This window comes from Panthera pardus, unplaced genomic scaffold (assembly GCF_024362965.1).
Source record: "Panthera pardus isolate Hobbes unplaced genomic scaffold, ASM2436296v1 HiC_scaffold_6, whole genome shotgun sequence".
Lineage (NCBI taxonomy): Eukaryota > Metazoa > Chordata > Mammalia > Carnivora > Felidae > Panthera > Panthera pardus.
Genome location: NW_026526991.1, coordinates 67,020,482 through 67,039,538, shown reverse-complemented (window position 1 = coordinate 67,039,538; position 19,057 = coordinate 67,020,482). Strand labels below are relative to the sequence as shown.

Genomic DNA, 19,057 nt, shown 5'->3' with positions numbered 1-19,057 from the left:
GAGGGGTGGAGAGCCTGTCGGCCAGGGGTCGGGCATTACCGCTCTTCAGCCAGGATGCCCACGGAGAGGGATGCCAGTGCGGTCACTGCCTCTACTTCTTCTGTGTCGGCCCCTGGCACCCTGGGCACCCAGGAGTCTGGACAGGAGGCCAGGCGCTGCATGCAGCCCCAGTATTTACCTGGGACAAGAAGCGGAGTCGGAAAGGGCTGGGGAAGCGAGCCCCTCCACCCTGCCACACCATGCATCCTAGACTGATATCGAGGCTGGACCCCTCAGGCCAAGGGCCCGACAGCAGTGGGCGTGTCCTGTTTCGGGTCAGCGCTCTCACCTGGCCTCTGCCTTCAACAGAACATGTTCCCCTACTTGGCCCCCCGCAGCCCTGACAGGGTGAGCAGAGCAGATTCATCGTGGCTATGAGGGGGCTCCAGCAGGTGCCCAAGCCATTCTCCCACCTCTTTGGGTGAAAGGCCACCTGTGACCCATTCCCAAAGGTATAGGGTTCCTAAGAGCACCAGGAGGGCTCAGTTTCTCCTAGATGGGGTCTGCATCAGAGTCATCTCACAGATCTCGAGCTCCAGCCTCCTGGAACACGGGATCTCACTCATGTGCTGCCCCTAGCAATGCTCAGCCCAGCACATAGGACAGGACAGCGTGGTAGGTGGGAAGGACAGAGCACAGAGAGCTGACCACCACCACGGCTGCTCTGTGTGGCTGTCGGCAAGTCACTTACCCACCCCGGGCTTCCACTGCCCCCGCTAGGCCACAGACATGACCATCCTGCCGACTGTTGTAAGAAATAATGTCTATGGGACACGCCCAGCCCAGAGCTTGGCCCAGTGTGTGAAGTACCCATGCAAAGTACCAGTGGGATCTTCACTGTTATGTATACTCACCCTACTGGCCCTGGATGTGGGGAAATCTATTTCATTCACTTTTGTATCCCTAGCATTGAACATGGGTCTTTATATAAAGTGCTCCATAGATGCTAAGTTGAAGGTGAAAATTTTAAGTGCTTTCCAAATGTGAGGTTATTCCAAAACCAGCCCCCAGAGCAGGCAGCGCTCCCAAGACCCTGTGGCCAGGATTGAGGGTCAAGGCAGGAAGCAGCGCTTTTGTCAAAAGGCCTAACCGTTGCTACTGGCCCGGCCTTGGCCTAGGGCTGTAGCTGGAGATTGGAGGACAGTCCTGCCTGGAGGAGGCAGGGGTTCCCTGACTCATGGTAGTCCTCATTGGATCCATCTGGAGGGCTCCAAGAGTATCCATTCATGGGGAGGGAGGCAGTCCCACCATTACTGTTGGGGTGATTTGTAGGAAGCTCATTCCAACACTGCAGCAGAGACCCTCACCTGGCTGGTACTGGAAGCCAGGGGGCCCAGGTTACCGAGGGCAACTGGCCCCTGAGCTTCTCCCAAGTCTGAGGGCAGGAGCATCCTCTCTCTATACTCACTGTGCACCTGGATCACGGCTTCCAAAGAGCGGATGGCGTTGAGGTTGGGCTTCTGCTTCCAGCCTTCTTCTGAGAGAGGATCCACCTACAGAAGAAAACAGTAGATCAGCCACCAGTCTCTCAGGGACCCACAGGCCCAGCTCTCCTACCCCAAGGGCCCTGGCTTTCCAGGCACAAATATTCATGTGCTCCTGACTCTGCCTACCGTTGGAAACACTGGTCCTAGACTTGACCTGGGGAAGGGGCACCCACTCTGTCCCCCTCATTCCAGGCCTGCCGCCCCCACCCTATCTGCAAGCCCTCCAGGAAGCACTCCATCTGCCTGCCCTTTGGGGCAGTCCTGGGGGAGCTGGGCTCCCTGCCCTATAAATGCACAGACGGGAGCAGACAACTCACCTTGTTTCCCAGAAGAGCAGCCACACAGGCCTCAGAAGCGTCACAGATGGCTGTGAGGTCATGGCCACCTTCCAAGGCCAGCACCACTGCACCTCCCGCCAAGCTCATCAGCTGCTGGGTCATGTACCCAAAACCTAAAAGATTGGGTGGGGAGGAAGAGGAGAGGTGCGGCTGGAGGGGAGACAGACTCTCTCTACCTCTGTGATTGCCCTGCTTGCTTCCTTTTTTATAAATGATCACCAGATGCATACACCTCTACTTCAAGGGCCTTCCCATGGACTCCCATGCAAAACCTACCCGTAAGCTTCAGTCACGGCTTGCAGAGCCTAAGGGACTGGACTTGCATAAGGCCCACAGCTAGTAAGTGGCAAGGCCAGGACTGGAACCCGGGGCATCGACTCCGGCCTATCTTATCCACTAAGCTTCACCATCTTCTCTGTCCCCCAGGCCCTGGGGCCCAGCAGGCTGAGCGGGCTGTTCTGAGAGTATTGCTCCTTCCCATCTCCCCCCCGCCCCCCCAAAAAAACTGCCAACCCAGCCTGGGCAGTGCCTCCGCTCCCAGCCTGGCCCCATTCCCTGCCCCTCCCCCTGGGCTGGGGGCCCTCCTTACATTTAGCTGAAACATGGTAGCCACCCAGCGGGGCTGGGTGACCCTCGGCAGCATCAAACCCAGCTGACACCAGAACCAGGTCCGGAGAGAACTCTCGGGCAATGGGCATCACAACCATCCTGTGAAGGGTGCCAGATGTGGGGGCTCATCACTCTGTGCAGGGCTGCCGGGGGCACAGGCCCTCTCCCACCAGTTTTACTGTGTGCATCCTGTTCTTAGGACTCCTAGAGGCCCAATAACAGCAGGATAAATGGATCCCTGTGACCACCTTGACCTGGCTGGCCACCCATGTCCCCTACACAGCCTAAGGACTCAGCCACCTAGAGCTCTTGACTGGCAAGAGGCAGAAGGAGTCAAGGATGGGACAGAAAGGGAAGGAAAGAGGAGTGAGCCTGTGTATGTCTGCGGGGTGTGGTGGGCGGGGCCATTGTGGGGGCAGGTCCCTAAGCCTCTGGGACTAGAAACCTAGAACTTGGCTACCACCCACTTTGGCCTGAGTTGACCACACTTGACCACTTGTCACTTGAGAGCTGACTCTCTTGACGTCCTGGGCCACCCAGATCCACTCTCTAATCCTCTGCCCCTGCCGGCCCCCCACAGCTGCCTCGCTCCACCCTTACCCAACTCTGAGGTCCATTTGGATGTCTTTCAAGGCCCTGGGCTCAGGGCACACAGATACCAGGAACCCCAGTCCAGCTCTCAATGAGAGTATTTCCAGAAAAGTATTTGAAACCTATTTCCAGGGTTCCCTTTTCTCAAATGCAGAATGGGGACCCCGGAGTGAACCACATAAGGGTTCCTAAACAGAGCCCAAAGCCTCTTTTCTAGACTGCCTTTTCTAAAGCAACTTCCCCAATATGGACATCATCTGCTTTGTCTCTTTCTCCACAGTATAAATTACTTCTCTCCTGTGCAAAGCCCACCTCCTCCAGGCAGCTTTCTTTGACTGAATGTGGCAGCTGTGCTCCCTCCACCCTGCCTGTTTCTCAGCATTCAGTTCAACCTTGGCTCTTGGTAACATGTGACTTTATAAAGCACCCTTGGCTTTTTCATTCTGAGTTTCCTGTCTTCCCATGGGGGCTGGAGGCTCCTAGAGACCGGCATAAACACTGCCTTTCCTTTCATTTGTCTCAGTCTGGAAGGCCCACCCTGGGACTGGTTTAAAATGTCCAGTAATTGGATGAGGATGGGCTGCCAAACCAACAGATCACCTCCAGCCTGGTACTGCTGGGAAAGGGGCAGGAAAGGGTGGCCTTGCTGGGCGTAACTCCCCTGTACCCCCAGAGAACTCACCTGAAGGCAGCCAGGTACTCAGGATCCCCCATAGGGGGGTCTAGACCTCCTGCCCAGGCCACGTTGACATTGAAGCCCTCACCACTGCCAGCTCCCACCTGGAAAACAGGAAGCAAGAGAGACAGGAGGGGAGCAGAGTCCCCGGAGAGAAATCCCAGGGTGCCAGTGTTACAAGACCAGTTCATCTGGCCTTTTCACTTCCAGGTGGAGAAACGGAGGATCAGAGAGGCTAAGCAACCTGCCCAGGATCACACAGCTAGTTGTGACAGAGGCACAGTCAGGGCCATGAAGAAGCGTCAACGGGGCCAGAAGGGGGCATGTGGTTACCTCATCCACGGCCCCACTGCCGGGGAAGAAGTTGCCATCATCATGGCGATGCAGGGAGATGTAGAGCACACTGGGGTCCTGGTAGAAGGTTTGCTGGGTGCCATTGCCATGGTGAACATCCTGTGCAGGGAGATGGACAATGGATTAGGGAAGGCCTGAAAGCACACAGGTGGAAGACCGGGGGAGGTTAGAAGGGATCTCAGAGTCCGTCTTCTGAGGGTCAGGACCCTAGACTGGCAGGGAGGAGCCTGGGGTTCCTGGAGCTACACTGTTAAGTGGTCCTAAGCAGTCCACTGGCTCTCTCTGTGCCTCAGCCTCTCTCCATGTGTGCACAGGTGTGTACACAGCCCTGGACGGAGGTGGATATACCATGAGACCATGAAGGGGAGGAGACGTGCCAAGGACCAGCCAGGCAGGAAGAGCGACAAATGTGTGGCAGAAGTGGGAGATATCCAGGATTACGTGTGTCTGCAACCTCCACTACCGTGTCTGATCCAAGGAGATGGAGTGATGAGAACCCAAACTGAGTTACAGAGGAGCAGGTACATGGACCCCAGCGCCGCCCCTCCCAGGGAGAGCCGTGGCCTGACGCTTGGTAACTCACAGGACCGTGCGCGGGCACAAGTGTGGAAAGTTCCTCCACTGTCACCTTCTGCAGAGGAATGTCCCATGCACGGGTGTTCGGGCAGAGTGGTTTAGCACGGATGCATGTACTCCAGGGCTCAACAGCCGGAGTTCAAATCCCAGTCTCAGAACTTACTACATGTGTGGCTATGTGCAAGTTACTTAGCCTCTCTGGGCTCACGCTCCTCATCTGAAACTGGGCTATAGCCGGGATCAAACGAACACGTCACAGGTAAAACTGCAGCGTCTAGATGTGATTAGGAGCATGTTGATGTTACCGGTCATTGTTATTGCCATTATTACCACTGTACCGGAAGTGCAGAAATTATCAGATCTGCACAAAGAAGCCAGTAGAGGCCAAAGAGCACTCAAATGTCTCTTGCCACGGTGGGAGGTTGTCACGGCTGAGGGCCTTCCCCCCACACCATCGCCCCTGGGCCTCCCACCCCTTGATGTGGTGTCATCTTCACCCACATTTTACACAGAAGGAAAGTGAGGCTCAGGGGGCTGATGCAGAACAAGGACAGGAAGCCATATCCTCTGCTGCCAGGCTCAGGGCTCTTTCCACAGGGCTCACGGATCTGAAGGGGCTAGGAACAGGGACCTACCCAGTCCATGATGAGGATCTTGCCGGCCTTGCCCTGTTGTTGAAGCTGCCGGCAGGCAATGGCCACGGAGTTGAAGAAGCAGAAGCCCCTGGGAGGAGGAGAGAGAGGCGTTGCCAGCCTATTTCCCCCTTGTATCTCCACCTCTCCAGCCTCCTTCCTTTGCCTGCCCCTGGCCTGGCCTAGCCCTAGAAGGCTCAGGGGACGGAGGGGGAATGCCCCCCCCCACCTCATCGCCCCCAGCAAGGCCTCCCCCCGGCCTTACATGGCTGTGGAATGGTCCGCATGGTGTCCTGGGGGCCGAACCACAGCAAAACCATTCTGGAAACAGAAAGAACGCTCGTCAACCAAAGGGTCAGCACCCGGAGCCGCATCTCCGTGAAGCTGCCCCCAACCCGAGGCTCATCCCTTGAGTAGGGGTCACAGGACAACAGCTGTCCGCAAATCTGACCACAGCCAGGCTGGATCTGAGATGCCCCGGTGCTGGGCCTCCGAGCCAGGCATCCTCTGCTTTTAGGCTGGACGTGAAAACAAACCGCCCCCCCCCCCCCCCACCAACCTTGGTGTATTCGGGCTGTTATCACTTTATAACAACAGTTACTATTTGTTGGGCAAAATCTACTGCCTGGCACCGTGCCAAGCACTCTACAAACACCAGGTTTCATCCCAACATCTCTATGAGTGTAAATGTTATCTAATCCTTACAACATCTCCACGAGATAAACATGATTATCTCCAGTTCACAGAGGAGGACAAATCTGAAGCTCAGGCAGGTTAAATAACTTGTGTGAAGCTGCCTGCTTGCAGAGGGCAAGGCCAAAATTTACAACCCAGGGCTGAGCCCTTAACTGCCAACGCTCCTCCAAGGAGAAGAAATGAACACGAGGCCACGTTGGGCTCCGAGCTCATAGACAGGGGGGTGCGTGGGCCTCAGCACAGGCCCCCGTGAGGTGCCCAGCCCAGAGCAAACAAGCACAGGCACCAACCGGCCTATAAAAAAACCCTCGGTATTGCCAAGAACCAATTTGCCAATGGACAAAGGTCCAGACGTGCTCTGCAACTCGCCAGGGGTCACCCCGTGGGTCTGTGTGTTGAATGATCCTGAACGATTATAATCCCGTGTCTCTTCGAGACAGAGGTCTAGGGTCACAGTGGCTTGACTCCCCACCAAACAACATGACCCTAAGGTTCAAATCTCAGCTTAGTCCCCCAAGCACTCAATTTCTCTTCCAAAACCCTGTGGGGACGTCCCAGAGGAACAAGAGGTCTGGGCCTCCGGGTCTGGCTGTCCCTGCAGCATCCCCTGTGGCTCACCCACCTTCAGCTCAAACCTCCTACCTTTAGCTCACGGGAAGCGACTTTGAAGGCAAGGTCAGTGACGCTGCCGGCTGCCCAGCGGGCCGCGTTGGAAGAGTGCAGCTCATTCCAGATGGTATCGGTATCCACCTGTGGGGGCCAGAGCCAGGGCCTGCGTCACCAGAGGCCCCCCACAGGAGCCGGGGCCCACTTGGGCGGTGCCCACCCCACGGCCAGGACCCCAGGGGCAGGGAGCTGGGCAGACAGCGCTGCCTCCCCAGTGCCCCACCACCCAAAGGCAAGGCCTCCTGTGTCCCCCAATCCCAGCATGACTTCTCCTTCCCAGCTTCAGTCCATATCACCAGCCCGTATCTGGCCAGCACTCTGCCGGCAGCATCGCGCCTGCCTCCCCAGTCAGAGGAGGGGGCATGGCGTTACCTGGGCGGGACTTGGGGTTTGGACCGGGAGGGGGTTTTAAGCCCCAGCTGACTCTGCTCAGGCCCTGCGGGACGGTCGGAGCTCGAGGGGCCGTCTGCACCACTGTCTTCCACTCAGGGCCCCTAGCCCAGGCTGGGAGGCCCCCCAAACCCAGTCCCTGGGCCTCAAGGCTAGGGAGGGGCCGGGGGGCATGATGGGGAGATGGGGAGGGCGAGGCGGACCAAGAGAGGCGAGGAAGGCAGAGAGAGTCGCAAGAGGCTGGAGAAAGAGAGAGAGAGAGACAGACAGAGAGGGAGAGGAGGGAGGAGAAAACAGAAGCAACAACAGTTGGAAAAATCAGAAAGTGGCAAGAAATGGGAAGTTGTGAACAGGGCGCTGACTGGCTCCCAAACAGCCCCCCAGCTACGGCTCCCACTTCCCTCCAGAACTAGGCCTCCATCCCGTGCCTGCACACTCCTGGCTGGGACACCACCAGAGGAGGCAGAGAGCCCCTGAAGCTGGGCGAGCTGGGAGGAGGGGAAGGTGGGCAGCGGGAGAGAATTGCCTGGGTCGCCAAGGACACCGGAGGCACCCCCGCAGCCCCAGGCCATGGAGCCTGACCTCCTGGAGGCCAGCGTGGAAGGGACAATCCCGACCACCACCAGGGTCTTACGAAGGGAGGCGATCCCCTGCTCTTTGAACCTCACTCAACATTTACCACACACCGTCTCAGTGCAAAGCACAGGGCTCCCCACTCAGGAGACACTGATAGGTGGAGGACACACCTGTCCACAAGGAGCTTCTAGCCGGCAGAGGAGCATTATGGGAGAGCCCCTGGCCCAACGGGTCTGGTAGAACCACAAGAACAAGCAGGTAGGGGCTGGGCCTGGGAGAACAGAAGGGAGGAGCTCCGAGAGCCCGTGGCAACGGCCGCTCAAGACCCCCCGGGCACACTTACCCCTACCCCACCACAGGGCAGCATCACAAACATCCGCTGTGCCAGGAGCCCTGTGGGGAGAGGCCCAGTGTGTGTGAGCTGAATCCTCTCGGCTCTGGCCCGGCTGGGAGCACAGAGAGCCCGCAGAGGGCTGGGGCCAGGTACGCAGGGCAAGAGGGCAGTGGGCAGCGGAGGGACTAGGGCAGCCTGGGGATGCCCAGGATGCTGGGGGCACAGGCCGGGCAGGGGTGGGGCAAGAGAGCACAGGGGATGAGTGGGCCGGGTGAGCCAGCGGAGGCCCCAGAGACCCCAGGCACCATGAGGCCCCTACCTGCCAGCTTCCCGTTGTCCAGTTTGAGGCGGCTGAGCGGGTTGGTGCCATAGAGGAGCACGTGCCGCTCGGAGTGCACTGACTGCAGCTCCTCCAGGGAGGCCTTCCGGCCCCGGAGACACTGGGGAAGGGCCCGCAGAGCTCCTAAGGCCCTGCTCACCCCCTCCCTGCCATCACCGCCACCCACTTGGCCCCTCACCTCCCACTGGCTCCAGGGCCCCCCTTCCCTTCCCTTCCCTTCCCTTCCCTTCCCTTCCCTTCCCTTCCCTTCCCTTCCCTTCCCTTCCAGCACTCCCACCTCCTCCGGTTCCGCAGCCCCCTCCCTGCCTGCTCACCTCACACTGGCTCCGGAGCCCCCGCTCCTGCAGCCGGGACCAGATGCTCTGGATACGGCCCGCGTGCTCCGGGTGCCTGCTGTTGTCCCCGCAGGAGCACTGGTGTTTCAGCATCACCGAGTCATACACCAGCCCTGCCAAGAACAGGGCTCAGGGCCCAGACCCAAGGGAGTCCCCACCCCAGCCCCTGGCTGCACACACGCGCGCACACACACGGAGCCAACCTGACATGCCCTCCCCCGTCACGCATACCCCATCCTGCCCCTCGGCCCCTCACACCCAGACACACCCCCACCCCGGTCGCTAACCCAGGCAGCCTCAGGCACCCCGCACACACACGACACAGCCCCAGCTAATGCTGCTGCCACACAGCCGATGCCTTCCTGCCACACTGTCCCTGCTCCCCTGGCCCAGTGCATCCACCATGACCTCAGGAGCTCAGAGCCTAACAAAAGGAGGCCTAACGTCAGGGTCTCAGGCTGGATGCCATGACCCAAATAGGCGGCCACGGGGGAACGAGAGGAGAAAAACATTCCTCAGAAACCCCCAGACTGAGAGGGGGGAAGCCTACAGTGACACTGAGCCACGTGACAAGACAGATGCAGTTTTGGGGAAGTGACTGCTTCGGCCTGAACATCAGGGATGCCTAGAGGGTCCTGCACACTGTGGGTGTCCAGCACGCCTCAGGACAGCAGGATCTGCGAAACTTTCACACCACTTGGCCCAGGGATGCCACTCCTTAAGAGTGGGAAACAACACCAGGGGTGAACGAAGGTTTATGCACAAGGACGTTCCCGTGAGGGAAAACGAGTAGCCCAACCCGGAAGAAATCTTGAAAAAAATAAAGATAGAATACTGTGACAAAATAGTCCAAAAATCTCATTTTTACGGGCGAGTTGCATCACAGCGTGTTCGTAACACGTTCACAGAACAAGGCGGGGCACAGCACGCAGTCCGTGTGTAGATGGGGTTTGTACACAGCTGGATTAAGATGGGGCTGAACGACAGAGGCCTTCAGGAGAGGCTGCTTTGGGGTGGTGGGATACTGGCTGGTGATTTTTATTTCATTCTTAGGTTTTTACGTGGTTTACAAAATTTCTAAAATGCTTTTAAGCTCTTTTTACAAGCAGAGCAACCGTAACAAATATCGCTTTTGAAAGATCTGAGCTGGGTGCCAGGAGACCCGGATTCTTGGCCTGGCTTGACCGTCAGCTTGCTATTTGGCAACCTTGTCACCTTAGGTCTCCGGCGCCCAGGTCTCCTCATCTGTAAGATGAGAACAACCACCCTCTCTACCTGCTTCATGGGACGCCACATGGACCTAACAAGACCCAGAAAGCGCTCTGTGGCCTCAAAAAATGTCCTGAGCAACATCACGACACAGACACGGACTCGTGCCTGAGCCCGTGTGCCCCCAGCCCCTTTTCCCGCCCCCACTCTAATCCAGGCCTCACCTGTGGTGAACGGCAGGGTCCTGGCAGAGGTCTCTGAGCTGGGCAGGACACGGGCCTGGCTGGCAGGCTCTGGTGTTGGCAGTGAGGCAGGCGCAGCTGGGGATGACTGAGCCCTGGACAGGGGCCGGTGACTGCCCTGGGCCAGGGAAAGCAGCACAGAGTCCCCAGTTCCTCCCCGTGGGAGCCGCCCAGCCAGTCGCTGCTGCTCCCAGAGGAAAACCTGAGGGACACAGGGGGCCTCAGATTCCAGGTCTCAGGATTCTGCTCCATATGCTTCTGCCCAAGGTCTCAGAAACCTCCAGGCAGGACCCCTTCGGGAGAGATTCCAGGATGCCTCCAGCCTTGCCTCCTGGCTGGGCTCTGGCCTTTGACTGCTGAACCCCCTGCCCCCGCCGATGCCCCCAAAGGTCCGCAGCCCAGAACGACCACGCTATTCCACCAGAATGCCTTGGAGCCTTGGAACTCCAAAGCCAGAACCCAGGTAAGGGGCCTCGGGCCAACTTCCCAAGGACACAGGGACCTGTGTGAGCCATTGCACGTGTGTGGACTACTACCATGTGCCATGGGCCGACTTGTGTCCCCCTACTTCCTGTTTACAAAGTCCTAACCCCTGGCCCAGTACCTCAGAATATGACCTGATTTGGGGATGGGGTCTTTACAGAGATAATCAAGTTAAAATGAGCTCATCAGGGTGAGCCTTAATCCAATATGACTTCCGTCCTTATAAAAAGGGGAAATGTGTACACAGGCATAGAGGGAAGACCATAAGAAGACTCAGAGAGAAGGTGGCCATCTGCAGGCGGGGAGAGAGGCCTGGAGCAGCCCCTTTCCTCACGGCCCTTGAAGGAACCAACCCTGAGGGCACCTCGATCTTGGACTTCCGGCCCCCAGATCTGTGAGACAATAAATGACTACCGTTTAAAGCACCCAGTTTGTGCTACTTGTCACAGCAGCACTAGCAAACGCATATGCTGTGAGCACGCCCTGGCTCCGCCCCATTTCCTGCCCCAGCCGCCTTCCTGCACATGGTACAACGGGTCACAGGGGAGACGTACTAGGGCAGGAATGCGCGTGGCCCCACGAGAGCCCAGCCTCACTGCTGCACAAGGACACGGCTGCACCCTGAGGCTGCCGGGCTGCCGGGGCGTGGGCATATGAGGACGCATGCGCGCGCACGCTTGTGCCCGGATGTGTGTAGGGGTGTGCGTGCCTGCACCTTGGTGCGGATCCGATACGGTAACCGTGGGTCCCGGAGTTGTCTCCCACACTGGTAACCTGGCTCCCTCCCCTCCGTCTGTGCCAGACCCCAGAGTCTCCCGACTGCACCTTCCCAGGGAAGCCGGCGCTGCCATACCTGCTGGTGCTGCTGGAGAGGAATAGGGCCTCTGGCTTCGTGCTGCCCATGGCTTGACTCCCTGTGCTCCAGGCTGTCATCCCCCACCGGCCCCACTCCCCCACCATCTGTCTCCAGGTCCTCAGCTGAGGGGATCTGCCGCAGTCGGGGTTTCTCACTTGGCTTGGCTGGCCTCTGGGGAGGGGAGATGCCCGCTGAGACGCCATGCTGGGATTCAAGGTGTGCAGTGGGCCACGGTAGACCGGGCTGGGTGGCTGCTCATCTTGCTGGGGGCTTTAGCAGCCAGGCAGCTCTTGGCCCTCAGGAGCCATAGCCTCTCTCTGGCCCACCAGATCCTCACCCTTCCTAAGCCTCCCTTCTTTCAGCCCCCAGGGGCCCAGTTATGCAACCCTTCATCACCTCCCCTACCCAGTTGCCCTCACCTTGATCAGCTGGACGTGAGGTTTGAGCCGGTCCAGGCGGGGCTGCAGGGGGCCCAGCGGTGGGGGGGCGGTGGCGCTTGGGGGCAGGGGCTCTGAGCGGGTCCGGCTTAGTGGCCGGTGGAGGCCTGACCCAGAGAGCCGCTCGGTGGTCAGTAAGGACTGGGCAAAGTGGAAGGGCAGGGGCCCAAGCCCGGGCACTGGAAAGAATGGGGTGGGGGTGGGGCATAAGGAGGGAACCAAAGGGAGGAAGGGAAGGAAGCAAAGGCTTGGGGTGGTAGGCGGCAGGGACTCAGCAGGGAGACACGCAGGATGGGGGACTGCAGAGGGGCAGGAAGGAAGGGACCCTTCCTGGGCTTGGCCCTTAGCAAGATGCAGGGACCAGCCCCTCCCCTGGAGAAGCCTGGGAACTCACCAGTCAGCAGGGGCGCGTGAGAGACTGAGGGATCGAGGAGGAGAATGGGCTGTAGTCGAGAGGACAAGGGGCCCCCAGACTCAGACTCCAGGCTGTGGGGCAGGAAGAGGGGAGCATGGGGGCTCCCCAGGACCGGCCCCCGAGGGCCCAGTGTCGGATGGGTCCTGCGGTCAGCATCAGCCTGGAGAGAAGAAGGGAGAAGTCACAGGGGGGAAAGATCCCTCCCAGAGAGAGCGGTGAAAGTGCCAGGGTGAGGTGGTAGGAGAAGGGAGCAAACAGAAGCTGGGGGCTTGCAGTGGGGGAGGGCGCCTCAGCCACTCACCCTGGCAGGGGCGGGGAGCCCCAGCGTGATTGCGGGCAGCAAGGACACTGTCGGCAAGGCGAACGGGGCCAGAGAGGTCTCCTGCAGCCGCAGCCGCTGGCCCAAGAGCGCCTGCCATGGGGAGCAGGGCAGGGGTCACCGGTCCCAGACCTCTACCTCTGGGCACGCCTTCCCCAGAACCCCCAGGAGGCTCGGGTCCCGGCTGCCCAGACCCTGTGGCCCCAGCTTGGTCAGGGCTGCTCGCTGAGAAGAAGGCTGAGCCTCAGAACGGCCCCCCTGCCCCCCGGAGAGCCCAGCCTGGCAAGGCCTTACCTCCGAGCCCAGGACGGGGTTGGGGCCTTGCTCGCTGTCATTGGGGGAGCTGCACCCTGATGCTGGTGTACTGCTGCTACTGGGGGAGGAGTCTGGGGCGGGGAGGGAAGCACAGTCAGAGGCCAAGCGTGGCCAGAGCAGGGCCAGTCCCCCTTCCCCAATGGGCGGCCTCTGCTTCCTGCTTTCTTCCCAGAGGGCAGGAGGAGGGCCAGCCACTGGTCTCCAGTGCCTCTGGACACTTTTTTGAAGGTGACCCTTCTTCTGGGCAGACGTCAGCTTAGCCAACAGTACGGGGGCTGGCAACTCACCCCCCTAACAAGTGTGTGGGACACATCCTGTATGACCATGCACACTAGCCCTGTCTGGGTGGGACCTGACCCAAAGGGATAACACCAGCCACCTCTGCTCACCCTGCTGGCTCTTACCACCGAGGGTCTCTGCAGGCCGCCGCCGGAGACTGGGCGGGGCGCTCTCCTTTCTGAGCAGTGGATTCTTCCTCCTCTCCAGGGACTTTTTGGGCTTGTAGCGCAGCTTCAGGTTGGGCTCAGAGACTGTGGGAGCACAGCGTTACTTGGCCCCACACCTCCCTCCTCCCAGTCACCTCTGAGTTAAGGTGAGAGAAGGCAGTGCCAGGGAGAAAGCAAGCCACTGGGGGCTGACCTTCTGCTCCCCAGCCAGACCCTCCCACCCCTCCACACTCCCAACCCATGTCCAAAGCCCTGGCCCCTTAACTCCCCTAGAGGGTCTCCCCCTGCCTGTCCCACTCGCCTGTCTTTCGGAGAGGGAAGTGTTCTGGGGGGTCACTGGGCAGGCTGGGAACAGGAGGCAGAAAGCTGCTAAGCATAGAGCGAGCAGCTCCTTCCGTCTCCAAGGGCTCGAGAGTTCTGTGGAGTGAAGGCACAGGTTGCTTCAGAGGGGTGGAGAGGCCCAGAGACCTGGCAGCCAAAGGCTCTGCAAGGGCTCTTCCTGAGCAGGGGCCCCCGGGACCTGCTAGGGGAGGCAGCAGCAGCTGACAGGGCCAGGCACTGTGTGGCGGGACAAGAACAGGGGCCATCTCCAGGTGGCAGCATTGGGCCACCCTTCCTATAGGCAGCCTCCAACGCAGGCCTCAGATCTAGGCCTAGGAGCCAGGGTCCCAGGGCTTGCTTGGGTCCCAGTCACACTGGGAACTCTTTGTCCCAGCAGGAGGAACCTGCTCCAGGAATCAGGATTTTTTTTGGTGCTTAGGGAAAGTCATAAAGAGAAAAGGGACTCGTGTACGGAAGAAGAAAGAAAAGGGACTCGTGTACAGAAGAAGAAAGCCAGCGTGGTATGTCGGGGTCTCGGTGAGGGAGTACGAAGGGCTTTGGGTGGGGTGGGGAGAGATAATTCAAGGAGAAAAGGGGGCAGGTGTCGGGTGGGGGAGGGGTTTGGGGACAGCATTATAATTAGAGGCGAGGGGTAAGGGTCAGGTGATGGGCAGCTGGGAGGCAGAGGGGGCGAGTAGGAGCGAGCGTGCACAGGCTGACCCGTAGGGAAGAGAAGGTGAGGACACGAGGGAGCGAGTTACCTGTAGGGAATGCTGGGGCTATTGGGATGGACTGTTCTCTCTAGGGCTGCCTGCTGCTTCTTTAGAATCACCTCTGCCAGCTTCTGCTTGACCACACTGCTAGCTACAGCACCTATGGGGGTGGGAAGTCACGAATGGGTTGGGGGTGGATGGACGGTGGCCTCCCTGCCGCATCCTCCGCCCATTGCCCCGTCCCCTCGCGTAATAAGAAGCGGCCAGGGGCCCTGGCCTGCTCAGGCGAGAGCCAAGCCCGTGGCCCCACCCCTTCTGCGAGGCCCCGCCCACACTCTGCAAAACCACCCCAGCCGGCGTGCGGTCCTTACTTCGCTTGCTCTTGTCCTTATTGAGAAGCTGCCGCAGCTCTTGCTCCTGCTGCCCCACCTGCAACTGGGGCACCGGCGTGTCCATTGGGAGCTGTGGGCAGGGCCGGCCGCCCAGGAAGGGGCAAGGAGTTGAAGACTGAGCCGAGGGTCTGGGGGAGGCGGGAGGGAGGGAGGGGGGCTGGGGGCGGAGCTCGAGGCCACCGCGTGTGCGGGGAGCTCTGACTTTACCCTCATGGGTTCCGCTGAGCGCTGAGGCAGGCCTGCTGCGAACAGCAGGTGGTGGTGCAGGTGCTGGGGGTGCTGCAGGGCCAGCAGCGCCGGCTCTGGCGGGGGCTCCACCGGGGGCCGCTGGCCCACCCGCAGGTCCATGGGCTGGGGCTGAGGGCCTGGCGTGTCCGCTGGGGGCCTGAGGCGGCCTGGGGGCACACAGAGAGGGCAGGGTCGGCAGGGAAGTTTGAGGGAGAAGGTTAGGACCTAAGCAGCCTCCTCCAGGCTCACTTGACAAGGGCAAGACACCCTCAGGTGCCTTTTCCTCACTTCAGTCCTCACCCCGGTCCCATGAGAAAGGAGGTCATGTAACCATAAAAGGTTAGGCTATCGAGGTAGCGTTCCAAACGAGCCTTCTGACTCCAAGCACGGCGCTTTTCCACTAAATATGTTGCCTCTCCAGAGCAGGGGCTGGGTGCTGGGAGGATTCAGTGACGGGCTGCAAGCCCTATGGGGGAACATTCTGGGCCCTGCCATCTCCTTCTCTTCTTCCCGGATGGAATGAAGATTTGGCCGGACTGCCCCCTAATGAACTGCACTCAAAACAGCTAGCCTGCGGGCAAACGGTCCCCTTTGTTCAGCCACCAGCCCTAGAGGGCCTCATGGGCTCTTTCAGCAGTCACCCTCCGGTACTCTATCCCGGGCCACAGGATAAAGAGGCAGTGCCCTGAACCTGCGGCTAGCCTTGCCCCTCCATCCTGAGCCTGCACGGCCCTATTCGCAGGGCAGCTTCCTCAGCTCCCGGGGCCCATCTGCAGGGGCCTGCCTCCAGGCACCCTCAGGCCAGCTCTGGGCCTGGCACTGTAAGAACCGCAGGCTCAGCCGCCTCTTCTCAAGTGCCCTCTGCACCGAGGCCAGGAGTACCTTCCCAAGGCCGTGGGTGCAGGACCTATTTATAACTAGCCACCAGACCAGGTTGTGTGCCCACACAGCCAGCCGGACCAGGCTGGACGGGGCAGCTGCGGACGCTCAGAGGTGGAGTGTCTGCAGGGTGATTATCCTGGAGAAAGGGAAGCAGGTAGGGGTGAGAGCAGGTGCCCTAGGACAGAGCGCACAAGGGGGGGAACCTTTCTGGAGAAGCCTCCTTCTGCTCATCCAATGCTAGGCATCCCTCATCAGGGGATGACTTTCCCTCAGGGCCCAAGGCTGAGGGGGACTGGAAGGCACTGGGACAAAGCACCAGCTGGGGAGTCAGGGAACACAGTCTCCAGGCCCAACTCAGCCATTACTACTCATTACCTTAAACCTATGGCGCATGTGTACACATGTCTGCAAAACACTTTCACCCTGAAATCCCCTATAGGCCCTGGGAGGTAGTTATTACTATTTCATTATCCCAAATGTGGAAACTTAGGCTCGGGTGAAAGGACCTCTCCAAAGCCACCCGGGAAACAGAGACAGCAAGCATGGCTTCTGGTCCCACCCAGGCCACTGCTCTAGCTCTTTTTTCCCATGGACTTTCAGGAAGTCACCAGCCCTCATGGAAGTTTCTCAGTGGACGAAGGAAGAAGGGCTGCGGTAGGTTGCTAAGGGGCACCTGCTCTAACATGCCCTGACCGGGGGAGATGGAGACAAGCAGGGAGGTGCCCACCGCAACTCTCCGGATATTAAGAGACCGGAGGGGACAGCTGTGCACCCAGATGTGCCCTGCAGCAGGCAATGCATGGCTTCCGTGTCCCCACCCCTTGTTCATGCATCCACCCAGGGAACCCAGATTCTCAGTCTGGTGGAGTCTAGGCCTCTGATGCTAACACCCTCCTGCCAGGAAGGGTCTCAGTCCTCCCACATCTGGTGTCCTGGCTTCCTGGGCTGACTCCCCTGATGATGCAAGAGGGACCTCAGGGAACCTGAGGCAGGCCACAGGACGCGGTGCTGGCCGCTTCAGCCTCACACAGACCGCGAGGGCCCATCCCTTACGCTGAGCAGATGGACTCTGAGCTGAGAATGTGGGAGGGGCTCTGCCGGCAACCCTGAGAACACCTGTGAAGGTCACTTAGCACGTGGGGGTCTCCACAGTCTGGTGCTAAGCTGGCTTCTCGTGGTCTCCTACATCCCAACACAAGCCTTCGTCTCAGCCATCAGCTCCTGTCCTGCCACAAGCCCACGTACCTTTTGTCCTCTGAGCTTTTGCTCCCAGCGACCCCCTGGTGGTACCGTCCTCACCCCTCACATTCTACTTTTCCAAATCCTACCCTTTCTTCCAAGTCCGGCTGGAATCCTCCCTCTTCCCGGGACTCAGCCCAGTGCCCCGTGTCCCTCCCTCCTCTGGACTCCAATCATGTTGGAAGTTCTGTGCCCTATAAGCACAGTGTGGGCAGGTACCGTCTGAGGTAAGCTCCAAGGGCAGGAGCTTGGTTTTGTTTCCTTCTCACTATCCCAGCACCTAGAATGGTACTCAGCACAGGACAGGAACCCAATAAATTCTGGCTGAATTAATGAATAAATCTCTGTGTCCGTCCCCCTAAAACACCTAGGAAGTTACCCTGGCACAGAGATGGGGCTCATCAATGTTTCTGTTTCTTTTTCCGATTTCTGTGTTTTTTTAAAGAAATTACCTGTCTAGGGGTGCTGGGGTGGCTGCCGGTTGACTGTCTAACTTTGGCTCAGGTCACGATCTTGCCGTTTGTGAGTTTGAGCCCTATGTAGGGCTCTGTGCTGACAGCTCAGAGCCTGGAGCCTGCTTCGGATTCCGTGTCTCCCTCCCTCTCTCTGCTCCTCCCCTACTTGCACTCTGCCTCTCTCTCTCTCTCCCTCTCTCAAAACTAAATACACATTAAAAAAAATTCCGTATCTCCATATCTAGGAGGACTAAGTGACAACAGGTGGTGAATCTGTTTCTTGAATGAAGGGATGAACTCAATCACTTGTCCCTTGTGTGGCACCGGTCACAAACTACATTCTCCTATCACTTCCCTTTTTATTGGCGTGTCCACTCTCCCCAACCTGCCTGTAATCTTTCGGACAACCAGGACCGAGGCGCAGAGGATCCCCGGACTCCATTTGTCCCCACCATCTGTAACCATTAGGCGTCAGGCACCCAGTAGGCCCTCTGCAGATGCTGGCTGAGACTAAGGGGAAGACAGCCCTCAGCCCCTCCAGCCCCAGCCCCACGGGCGTGTCCTAGACGGGAGCGCAGCAGAAGTCCCGGCACAGCGGACAGGGAGCGGCAGAGGCAAGGAGAGGTGAGAGAACCAAGGAGAGGGGACCCTCCCCTCCTGCCTGAGCAGCAGGAGGCACCTTTCCATTTTGCAGGGCCCGTGTGAGGACCGAAGCCAACAAACAAGAACGCGGCGCCTCGCCCGGAGCCTCATGTGAGGCAGGGGTCTGAGTATAAACAGTAGCTTCCTACTTGCCTTCCTGTTTCACTGCAGCCAGCAAGGACAAGAAGAGCATCGTGCCTTTCCTTTTCCTGTTTTGCTTCCTAGCAGTGGGACCAGCCTAGGTCCGAGGCTGCCTCTCTTATCCCACTCCTCACTCCACCCCTACGCCAACTTCACCCCCCACCCTCAGAACCCCAACCTCCCAACCCGCTGGCCCATCAGCCAGCTACCCTGCTTCTCTCCCCTTCAGCTCCTCGCCCTTCTTGTGTCCCTTCCATCCTCACTCCCCACCACGGACTCCCTCGGGCCTGACTCTTACCTGTGCCAGGGGGACTGGGGCAGTGGGCACCCGGGCTCACCTGGGTCCCATCTGTAGAGAGAAGAGAGAGGGCATGAAGGGGCTGCAGGGGAGGGGTGGGGAAGGGATGAGCGGGCCAGGCCATGCAGGCTCCCTGCCACTACAGGAGGTCCCACTCCAGCTTGGGCGCTCCCAAACTGGCACCTGCACCAGGAACTAACCAAAAAGCAAGGACTCCATCCCATTCCTTTCCTCGACTTCCCTGTGCAGAATGAGAGCACTCACCAGCCCTCCCTTCCTCATTCAACTCACCCAGTGACTCAAACATCTCAGCCTGCTGGAGCCCGGTCCACAGCAGGCCCAAGGAGGCCCGAGTTCCCCCAACAGTGCCCTCAGCCCTCCTGGA

At 59.3% G+C, this 19,057-nt stretch overlaps 1 protein-coding gene across 8 annotated transcripts in view; it reads right to left on the bottom strand.

Annotated features, from left to right (window-relative positions):
- Positions 1-19,057, bottom strand: part of HDAC7 (histone deacetylase 7) — a 36,786-nt gene that overhangs the window by 1,369 nt on the left and 16,360 nt on the right. For 4 of the 8 annotated variants that reach the window (XM_019419144.2, XM_053895867.1, XM_053895868.1 and 1 more), the window contains 24 exons: positions 18,673-18,723; positions 14,995-15,182; positions 14,767-14,857; positions 14,444-14,555; positions 13,663-13,778; positions 13,320-13,445; positions 12,895-12,986; positions 12,583-12,693; positions 12,261-12,441; positions 11,849-12,045; positions 11,427-11,600; positions 10,073-10,292; positions 8,619-8,752; positions 8,284-8,404; positions 7,974-8,023; positions 6,641-6,748; positions 5,568-5,623; positions 5,306-5,393; positions 4,074-4,193; positions 3,747-3,844; positions 2,454-2,572; positions 1,844-1,977; positions 1,448-1,532; positions 40-178 (listed from right to left, as the gene is read on the bottom strand). In XM_019419144.2, the coding sequence (XP_019274689.1) occupies positions 40-178; positions 1,448-1,532; positions 1,844-1,977; positions 2,454-2,572; positions 3,747-3,844; positions 4,074-4,193; positions 5,306-5,393; positions 5,568-5,623; positions 6,641-6,748; positions 7,974-8,023; positions 8,284-8,404; positions 8,619-8,752; positions 10,073-10,292; positions 11,427-11,600; positions 11,849-12,045; positions 12,261-12,441; positions 12,583-12,693; positions 12,895-12,986; positions 13,320-13,445; positions 13,663-13,778; positions 14,444-14,555; positions 14,767-14,857; positions 14,995-15,182; positions 18,673-18,723 (2,911 nt within the window). Of the gene's footprint in view, positions 1-39; positions 179-1,447; positions 1,533-1,843; positions 1,978-2,453; positions 2,573-3,746; positions 3,845-4,073; positions 4,194-5,305; positions 5,394-5,567; positions 5,624-6,640; positions 6,749-7,973; positions 8,024-8,283; positions 8,405-8,618; positions 8,753-10,072; positions 10,293-11,426; positions 11,601-11,848; positions 12,046-12,260; positions 12,442-12,582; positions 12,694-12,894; positions 12,987-13,319; positions 13,446-13,662; positions 13,779-14,443; positions 14,556-14,766; positions 14,858-14,994; positions 15,183-18,672; positions 18,724-18,963; positions 18,995-19,057 lie in introns of those variants that run through there. The other 4 variants (XM_019419141.2, XM_019419142.2, XM_019419143.2 and 1 more) reach the window with 4 other exon arrangements.